General features: G+C 42.1%; 1 protein-coding gene across 2 annotated transcripts in view; it reads left to right on the top strand.

Moving 5' to 3' along the window:
• ITPR2 (inositol 1,4,5-trisphosphate receptor type 2) overlaps positions 1 to 10611 on the top strand; it is a 536947-nt gene that overhangs the window by 369790 nt on the left and 156546 nt on the right. For both annotated transcript variants that reach the window (XM_051850872.2, XM_051850873.2), the window contains 4 exons: positions 1013 to 1213; positions 3698 to 3808; positions 8545 to 8640; positions 10205 to 10327. In XM_051850872.2, coding sequence (XP_051706832.1) covers positions 1013 to 1213; positions 3698 to 3808; positions 8545 to 8640; positions 10205 to 10327 — 531 coding nt within the window. The remainder of the gene's footprint in view (positions 1 to 1012; positions 1214 to 3697; positions 3809 to 8544; positions 8641 to 10204; positions 10328 to 10611) is intronic.

The following is a 10611-nucleotide window of genomic DNA, read 5'->3' as shown; positions in this document are numbered from 1 at the left end:
TATTGTATAGCATTTCACAACTTGATTTCTTTAATTTAATAATATATCTTATTGCCAAATTACTTATTTCTTACTTATGTTTGTTAGTACATTATTGAAGTACCTCATTTTTTATAGCTGGTGTTTGGGTCCACTGTTATGTTTTCAGCTAGTCATCGCTGCAACCGTAATGTGGTTCCGAGTTTCTCCTATAACGAGCAATGTGCAGTGAATCCCTTGGTGTGCTCGTGTGCGTGCATCCAAGGTAACTGCTGAGAAGGGGAGTGTGTGTTTGTTACCCGCATGTCATTTGCTCAGCCCACAGGAGGCTGCACTGTGTCTACGAGATTGCTTATACACGTTGGATTGCTTCTCTCCCTAGTTTCCTTTTCTCATCTCCTTTTCCTACTTCCCCTTATTTTATCCTTCCCTTTAAAGTATTAAGATAGTGACATTGATAAACGTTTAATATGAGTCATACTGATAGGTATAGAATTCAAAATCTAAGGGCCTTGCGGTATTTGGCCTAGTGGTTAATCCACTGGTTGGGAAGCCTGCATCCCATACTGCGGTGCCTGGGTTAGATCCTGGCTCTGCCCCAATTCCAGCTTCCTGCACTGGGGTACTCTAGGAAGTGGAGGTGATGACTGAAGTGAGTAGGTTCCTGTCACACCTGCTGAAGCTCTGGATTGAGCTCCTGGCTCCTGGCTTCAGCCTGGCCCAGCCCCAGTCATTGCAGGCAGTCAGGGCGTGCTCTAGTAGATAAGAGAGTTACTGTCTGTCTGTCTATCTGTCTCTGCCTCTCAAATTAAAAACAAACAAACAAACAAAAAAGTATAAACTAAGGCCATTCCTCACCTCCCATAAACCTGGAAGACACTTAACAAATGTGGATACTTTCTTGCAAAGAAAAGTTGCATTCCACACTGCCTTGGGAATCTTTTAGAGTTAGAAATACACTCATAGAGCACTGAAAACAGTTCAGTGATTTTTTTTTTTCAAATCCCTTGGGTGTATTTCTTTTTGACTTCAGAACTTCTTGAGGAATCAAAACAACAAAACAAATTACAACCTTGTGTGTGAGACGCTTCAGTTTTTGGACTGCATTTGTGGAAGTACAACCGGCGGCCTGGGCCTGCTAGGTCTCTACATCAATGAGAAGAACGTTGCGCTGGTCAACCAGACCCTGGAGAGCTTGACTGAGTACTGCCAGGGCCCGTGCCATGAGAACCAGGTAACCTCAGATGTCACTGTGACCCATGACCTCAGGAACCAGGGTGGGGAAGTAGCCTTTCTGTGGGTACCTTGGAAAGATCTTTCTTCTTGCTTTACCAGCCATGTTCACCTTCCCAACAAAGCATGCAAAGACTGCATAATAGATGAGTGAATACACATTTTTATTTAATTTTGTAGTAAAAAATTCCTATGAAAATGTTCAAGATAAAAATCAGGCTAATGGGAAAAGAATAAAACATGGCTCTTCATCATTGCTCAGTTTTCTTCTGTAGTGAAGCCAGGATTTGTGGGATAACATTCCTTTGGCTCCACTGAAGTGGGGAGAGTGCAGTATCTTTTATCCTCACAGTTAACTCATGAAGTGGGCCTTATTGCTCCAGTGTTGCAGATGCATAGGTTCTGACTTAGATTCAGCAACTTCGCACCGTCTCACGGTGACAGAATCAGTAAGCTGTAGAGGCATTCTTCAGATTCAGGAATGTTGATGCCGCATGTGCGTAGGGTGCAGAGTTCCAGCTCTTTTCTGCAGAATGTTTGTCTCTGATCCCATTTTCTCAGCTATCAGGGCCACATCTTAGGAGCTGAAGATGGGACGCTTGGGTCAGGAAGGGAAGTGGAACCACTGTGAAGTTTGTTCGTCGTCAGCTCAGCATCCACTCAAGCGTAATGGAGCTGCCAGCAGTAGCGTAAATCTGTCCTGCAAGGATTTTCAAATCATGAGTGTTTCTGGATATAAATTTTAAAGAAGCATTGAGACTAAACATCAGTGGTTGACATGGGAGTGTGAGAAAAGAACTTCTTTGGTTACAAATACATACACACGTGCAGCCTAGAGCCTGTGCCACGTCTATACATGCGTGCATACATAGTACATGAAATAAAAATTCGACAACTACTGACATAATTTGTTATGGGGTCATTTTTGCCCTTCTTCAGTATGCCTGTGACACACTATACAAATTTGTGGATTTTGCCCTATATTTTTCTAGGTTGTATTTCAGTTTCCTAGGGCAACGACAAGAGTCTAACTCTTGACTTAAAGTTAAGGAAAAATATACAAATTCAGAGATTTGGTTTGGTTGTTGATAAAAATCAAGTATATTTGCAATAGAAAATATGTATACTGTACATCTCTGTGACTATTTCATTGACAGCCTCTAGGAGCATTCTTCCTCCACTTTTGATCTTGGGCAAAAATGGAATTGGGTTTTGAAAGTAATTTAGTAAAACCAAATAAGCTCTAAAAGTAAAAACAAAACAAAACAAACACTCATGACTCCCGAATGTAGTTCTCTGTGCTCTGAATGTGTGGAAGGAAAGAAAGGCATTAGGAGATCCTAGAGCTGATCAGCCTGTAGATTCCCTTGAAGCTGAGAAAATGTAGAAAATGAATGGAAAACACCTCTCTGTGTCAGGCAAGTAGAAATGAGGGCCATGCTGAAAATCCGTTCATTGCAGAGTGGACTTGATTTTATGCTTTTCTCGTGGAACTCACCAGGTGTCAATTGTTCAAACTGCTTGATAGGATGCCACGTTGTAACACACAGTCCCACAAATGTAGCCCACACTTTCCTGGTTTTAATTATATAAAATTAAGTTCAAAACACTTTAAAATACAGACTTTTATCAAGGTGTTTTCTACATGTTCCGCAGTCAGGATGCCTCCATAAATTTAGTCTCAAATTTAAGAAACCTGTGAACTTCTCCCTTAACCACTGTTATTAACAGTGTGTCCCCAAAATATCAGGAGATTCCTGTGTCACCTATCTTGGCTGTAATGTCTCTTGTCACCTATTTAGCATTAAGTAGAACGCACTTAACATGCTGCATCAGTACTGTAAAATTTCCTTACAAGTCTTGGGTCTGAGAAACAATCTCTTCCATAAATGGAATGATTCTTACAGTGTAGCTCAATCTTAATATTCTAGGTTTAAGGATCTCCCCTACTGAAGAACACGTGAAGGTCCGTAAGTCACCTTCCCACCCTTGGCCTCCCGTTCTGACAGGGGCCTGAGATCATCAGAACTGTTGGGAGGATCTCCCGTATTAATGAGTCCATTAAAACTTGTTGACTTTCAAAGAGTAGCACTGGTCTTTAAAATATATAAAAATGGTCCATTTTAAAAGATATGGGCTTTGCACAGCATATCAGTATTTTGCAGGCAAAGCCATTTAATCATTACTGATTAATGAATTGTGTGACCCTGCACTTAGAAGTCATATGCTCAAAAGTTAGAGCTTAGTTTTAAGGGTCAAAAGCTAAGATGACCTGGCTCCTGACTTCAGATTGGCGCAGTGCGCCGACCATAGCAACCATTTGAGGGGGTGAACCAACGGAAGGAAGACCTTTCTCTCTCTCTCACTGTCTAACTCTGCCTGTCAAAAAAAAGGCCAAGTTGATCCTGTTAGTTGATGTCCTGTTGGTTCCAGTGCTGCTATGCTGTAATTAGAAGGCTGTCTTACAGGTATTTCTGTTTTCTAGACATGTATTGCTACACATGAATCGAATGGAATTGACATCATCATTGCTTTGATCCTAAATGACATAAACCCTCTTGGTAAATACCGAATGGACCTGGTGCTCCAGCTAAAGGTAGAGTAAATCGCCTGTTCAGGAGAGAAATTTGCATTGTGTACATAAAACCCAGGGTCAGGTCTAAGTAAAAAATCAAGATATCGTCATATTTTCAGCTGCTGAGTTTATAGAAAAAAATGAAGTAAGTGCACTGCTCACTAAATTCTTGGTAAAATGGGAAATTAGCTTGAGGTAGTGTTTGATAGGATAACCCTGTATTGGAAGTTATTGCAAGCAGCTGCTTTGCCTCACTACCTCCCTTCGGTTTTTACTGTATTTTTTCATTAACTGGAGAAGCAAAGTTGCTGAACGTTCACTGTACGGTACATTTTTAATTCACCCTGACTACAGAATTCTATCTAGCGAGTCTCAAATAATTAGACGCCGCCAAAGCGGTACTGTGTTTTAGTTTTATGGTTCTAATTCTTTCTAAAAGTTGTTCTGTTTTATTAGAATCTTATTTTTTTCCACAAAATGCACTGTCATATTCACACTCCCTTTGAGAGTTTCCGTTAAGCCTTGTACACACTTCCTAGCAGTTCCATTTATCAGAACTCAGGAGAACAATGACAGTAGAAAAAAAATTTTTCTTTAGAACTTTTTGTTCAACCAAAAATAGATAAACAAATATACACAAGAAACCCTATAAATCCCAAATGCTAAGGCACGATATTTCCATTGATATGAATAGGTAGAGATAACATTTTTATGCTTAGGCCTAAGCAGGTGGAAAAAAATTCATTGGTTAAATACAACATCTTGGTGAATCATATGTATCCAATATCATAGAGACTATATAATTCAGCTTAACATTTTCAGGATAAATATATTGCCATAAAGAATAGGAATGGTATTTTTATAGTTACATTTCTAAATGTAAGTTTAGGTGTATAATGGAATATGGAGATTGTGCTACAGGCTCTTAGTGAGCAAATCCTGTTAATGGAAGAGATGAGCTTCTGTTTTCTTACTGTTTTCATTTAGAGCACATAGAATCTTAAGGTCTTTCCATTCACAGAGTGGAATGAAGGTGATCTCTGTAGATTGCCCTCTGCCTCATTAGCACAAGGTTTTCTACATAGTATCCGGTGTAAGTACAATGTCTGGAAGATGAAATGATACAGATTGGCAAATTTGGGAGCTTCCATCTAAATGTTGCTTTCTCTATAACCTCATAGAGATGCCGTTTTAAAAATGTTAAGGTTTTATATCATTTGCCCCTTAATTTGATTGCATAAGCACCCATAATTGTAAGTGTACTTAGCCGTATACCTTACTCATGTAGTATACGATTTTATGAATTTTTCATATGCATGTTTTATCCTTTTTATTTTCATTTCATATTCAGTGATCTGTACATATGAAGCACTGAATTTACAAAGAGTGTTTAAAAATTTGTTTTAAAGAATCTGGTTTCTTTTGGAAGAAAATCTCCAGTTAACACAGATCCTTGCATTTGATTTTTTTTTTTTTTTTTTGACAGGCAGAGTGGATAGTGAGAGAGAGAGACAGAGAGAAAGGTCTTCCTTTGCCGTTGGTTCACCCTCCAATGGCTGCCGCGGCTGGCGCGCTGCGGCCAGCGCACCGCGCTGATCCGATGGCAGGAGCCAGGAGCCAGGTGCTTCTCCTGGTCTCCCATGGGGTGCAGGGCCCAAGCACCTGGGCCATCCTCCACTGCACTCCCTGGCCACAGCAGAGGGCTGGCCTGGAAGAGGGGCAACCGGGACAGAATCCGGCGCCCCGACTGGGACTAGAACCCGGTGTGCCAGCGCCGCTAGGCGGAGGATTAGCCTAGTGAGCCGCGGCGCCGGCCCGCATTTGATTTTTTTGTATATTTAAACTCTTGTCCTTTTGAATTGATTCAGATTTCAGTAGGTCATTTACAAGATTTCTGTTCTTCTGACATAGTATACAAAAGATAGGTCAGGAAAAATAAACCATTTGCCAACAGCATTCTGAAATTTGCTGGATTTTTAAGCTATCATGTGTTGTCCCCACTGGGTATACCTCATTAAAGAACACCATTAGTGTTGCTAAGGTTTTATCTTTGACTTCTGTAGTGTTTTTCTCAAATGGATGTAAAGTCCTATGCTGTCCACTAATCCTGGAAATATATTTTTATGAGTGTTGTTTGTATGTAATACAAGATTATAAAAGTAGATTTTAGGATTAGTACAAGTGTACAAACAATGAAAATAGAACAGAAAGAAATAATACTACCTCCTTCCTTCCTGCCACAAAATACTGTGAAAATCTATTCAAGGTCGGACAGTAACTTTGGTGTCACTGTCATCTCATCATCATTGATACTAGCATTAGTGTCTTTAAGGAGGTCTTGAATGTATTCTTCTGAAAAGTAGCTGGGTAGAGTTCAGAATTAAACCTACTGAGTAGAATGAATTTGCGCCACCTTAACTTTGTGTGTTGCTGTCTACCTAGAGCAAGCACTAGCTTGATTTAACTTTTTGCTGCATACAGTATGAACTTTGAGTCATTTAAACATGTCTTAAAGACATTTGTCTCAGCTTCTTTTGTACTCCTGTCATAGTTTATGTGTGAAAGGCAAGAATTTTATCTAAATGCATATTACACATCACTAGAAATATCTCCTTGATACCACCATTTTGTAAATTCACTACATTTCTATAAGGATTCTATAGATGAAACTATTTAGGACAATATATATAAAAAAAATAGAACACATCAAAAACAACCTAAGCTATTTTCATTATCTGTTAAGCAAAAAATAGAAAATATTACTGGCCAGCGCCGTGACTCACTTGGCTAATCCTCCGCCTGTGGCACTGGCACCCCAGGTTCTAGTCCCAGTTGGGGCACCGGATTCTGTCCCAGTTGCTCCTCTTGCAGTCCAGCTCTCTGCTGTGGCCTGGGAAGACAGTGGAGGATGGCCCAAGTGCTTGGGCCCTGCACCCCATGGGAGACCAGGAGAAAGCGCTTGGCTCCGGGCTTCGGTTCGGCGCAGTGCACCAGGCGCAGTGCACCGGCCATAGCGGCCATTTGGGTGGTGAACCAACAGAAAAGGAAGACCTTTCTCTCTGTGTCTCTCTTTCACTGTCTAACTCTACCTGTCAAAAGAAAAAAAAATGTATTACTTTTAGTGGCCGGTGCCATGGCACAGTGGGTTAATCCTCCGCCTTTGGTGCTGTATCCCATATGGGTGCCAATTCGGGTCCCGGCTGCTCCTCTTCCAATCCAGCTCTCTGCTGTGGCCTGGGAAAGCAGTGGAAGATGGTCCAAGTGCTAGGGCCCCTGCACCCACGTGGGAGACCAGGAAGAGGCTCCTGGCTTCTGGCTTTGGATTGGCGCCGCTTCAGCCGTTGCAGCCGTCTGGGGAGTGAACTAGTGTAAGGAAGACCTTTCTCTCTGTCTCTACCTCTTACTGTCTGTGACTCTACCTCTCAAATAAATAAATAAAAAATTTTTAAAAATATTACTTTCTATAATCCAGATGGTAAACATGTTGCCTGCATAGTACCATATAGTAGGAACAGTAAATCATTATCAATATATTTCAAACATGTGAATACAATATTTTACAGATTAATTTTCACTGTTACTCTGATCTATTTAAAATTTTGATTTTCTTATATATTAATGATTCATTTTGTACAAAAATATTGCTATGACATTTGCTTTTTATTTTAATATTTATTTTATTTTATTTGAAAGGCAGAGTTACAGAGAGAGAGATCTTTCATTTGCTGGTTCACTCCCCAAATGGCCACAATGGCCGGAGCTGGGACAATCCAAAACCAGGAGCCAGGAGCTTCTTCCAGGTCTTCCACACAGGTGCAGGGGCCCAAGCACTTGAGCCATCTTCTACTGCTTTCCCAGGCTCATTTGCAGGGAGCTGGATCAGAAGTGGAGCAGCCAGGACTTTATGCTGGTACCACAGGAGGTGGCTTTATCTACCATGCTATGGCACCAGCCACTAACATTTCATTTTTAAAGCAGTTGTTCTACACTTTCAAATAAATAAATCTTTTGAAATCAATTATTCTAAATTCTTAAACTTACCATTTCTGTAGAATATGTCATTGATACCTGTTCACCTAATTTTTTTGTTAAAATGGCATAGAAATGCCTCTTCAAGAAATAAAGAAGGGAAATGTGATTAAATTTTAATACATTGTAGTAAGTAATTTCTACATTTAAAATACCTTTTATCCTGTATTTAAAATATCCTTTGTAACATCTCTTATGATTAGTTTTATTTTTTGTTGACAGTTAAGTAGGACATTCTGTATTTAAATTTTTTTTTTTTTTTTTGGATAGGCAGAGTGGACAGAGAGACAGAGAGAAAGGTCTTCCTTTTCCATTGGTTCACCCTTCAATGGCCGCTGCGGCTGGCGCTCTGTGGCCGGTGCACCGCGCTGATCCAATGGCAGTAGCCAGATACTTATCCTGGTCTCCCATGGGGTACAGGGCCCAAGCACTTGGGCCATCCTCCACTGCACTCCTGGGCCACAGCAGAGAGCTGGCCTGGAAGAGGGGCAACCGGGACAGAATCCGGCGCCCCGACTGGGACTAGAACCCGGTGTGCCGGCGCCGCTAGGCGGAGGATTAGCCTAGTGAGCCGCAGCCAGCCTGTATTTAAATGTTAATCAGACAGATAGCAATTTTAAATTCTGTGTGATTGAAATAGATGGTTGTGGCAATCTCATTATAACAAATGTGGGGATCGATATCCATGAAACAGACTGTGCACACAGTAACTCACTCTGTGTTTGCAGAACAACGCCTCCAAGCTGTTGCTGGCCATCATGGAAAGCAGACACGACAGTGAGAACGCAGAAAGGATCCTGTTCAACATGAGACCCAGGGAGCTGGTAAGGGAGCAGTTCAAAGCTGTGTTACTAATGCACATCTAAACGGACAAGTTTAGGAAAATGGAGAAATTCGTGGTAATATGACATCATGAGTTTCCATTGCAACGCCCAGAAGGCCCTGCCATGGTAACCGCATGTGAGATTTGAGTCCTGTGCCTTCATTAGTTTTATCCACTCTGAACACAGCTCGTAGGCAATTCTTCTAAACTAAATTCTTCTAAACTTCTTTTTTTTTTTTTTTGCCAAAATGTACATTGGCTTAATTTAGTAGTGTGTTGGTTTACATGACAAATGTATGTAAAAATTATACCCTCCAAAATTTTCACTTCAATCTCTAAGAAATAAAAAAAGAAAATGTTTTTTTTTTATCCTTTTTTTTTTTTTTTTTGACAGGCAGAGTGGACAGTGAGAGAGAGACAGAAAGGTCTTCCTTTTGCCGTTGGTTCACCCTCCAATGGCTGCCGCGGCTGGCGTGCCGTGGCCGGCGCACTGCACTGATCCGAAGGCAGGAGCCAGATACTTATCCTGGTCTCCCATTTGGGTCCAGGGCCCAAGCACTTGGGCCATCCTCCACTGCACTCCCTGGCCACAGCAGAGAGCTGGCCTGGAAGAGGGGCAACCGGGACAGAATCCGGCGCCCCAACCGGGACTAGAACCCAGTGTGCCAGCGCCGCAAGGCGGAGGATGAAAATGTTTTTGTAGATGCTTAAGCCATCTAGCTTGGTGAGCTGTTGCACAATGCTAATCCCGAGAAAGTTGCCTGCAGTCCTGGTGCGTGTTGCACAGGTTGCCAGTGTGTCTTCTTGCTGAGATGGTACCTTCCTCTCAGATGTGGCATGTAAATTATGAAGGAATGTAGATATGGTTTTTAATTTTTCTTTTAATTGTGTTAATATGAGATGCAGAGACAGATGCTGGTTCACTGCCCCAAATGGTCACAACAGCCAGGGAGGGGCCACACGAAGTCCGGAGATGGGACTCAGTCTGAATCTTCCACGTGGTTGACAGAGACTCAACCACTTGGACCATCACCTGTTTCCTTTCAGAGTCTGCATTAGCAGGAGGCTGGAATGGGCACTAGGCTAGAATCTGAACCCGGGCACTCCAGGGCGGGCTGCATCCCATCATTGTCTCACTGCTGTATCTCACTTAGCCCTGCTGTAGTGCTCAGTGCACTCTGCTGCGTGTGCCCCTCTGCTTGCTGACTCCCCCTGCTGGGCCCACTGGAGAACTCTCAGTGCCCCAGTACGATACCCAGCACCTGTATGTTCCCTCCGTGTCGTCTCAGTAAACCATGGACTTGGGTCTGTGTTCCAGATTCTCATAGATCCCACTGTCAGCATGCAACAAGCAAAGCAAATTTTCCCAAGAAAACAGAAACAATTCGGGAAAATGCTACCATTGTTCATTTGAGTAAAGATGATTTCTAAGGCCGTTTGTACTTAGAGCCCTTTCATACTTTGGCTGTCATGAAGCTCACAAATTTTAAATTATACATGCTAAACGATCAGATTGCATGTTGCTCTGAGCATTTTGACCCTGCTGTTCCTTTTTTCACTGACAGGTGGATGTGATGAAGAATGCCTATAACCAAGGAGTGGAGTGCGATCGCGGCGACGACGAGGGTGGGGATGATGGCGTTTCCCCAAAAGATGTGGGACACAATATCTATATCCTGGCCCATCAGGTGTGGCATCTTAACATCTCTATGTTATCTTGTTTTCTGGCAATCATTTTTATTAGGTTTTCAGATTCTAATCTCTTCATTTATTCAGCACTTGCCTTCTGTGATTTGGGCTAAAGAGAGGAGCAGACTCATAGAATGCCTGATTTTTGTACCACCTGGTATGCTAGGACAGTGCACAGGAAAACATTTCCTGGCACCTCAGACGGCTGGGCCAGGAGAGAGGAGACAGTTCCGTGTGGGAACCTGAGCGGCGGGCGAACCGTGGGGATACATGGAAGTTCCAG

Source organism: Oryctolagus cuniculus, chromosome 9 (genome assembly GCF_964237555.1).
Source record: "Oryctolagus cuniculus chromosome 9, mOryCun1.1, whole genome shotgun sequence".
Lineage (NCBI taxonomy): Eukaryota > Metazoa > Chordata > Mammalia > Lagomorpha > Leporidae > Oryctolagus > Oryctolagus cuniculus.
This window is presented reverse-complemented; position numbering and strand designations above follow the sequence as displayed.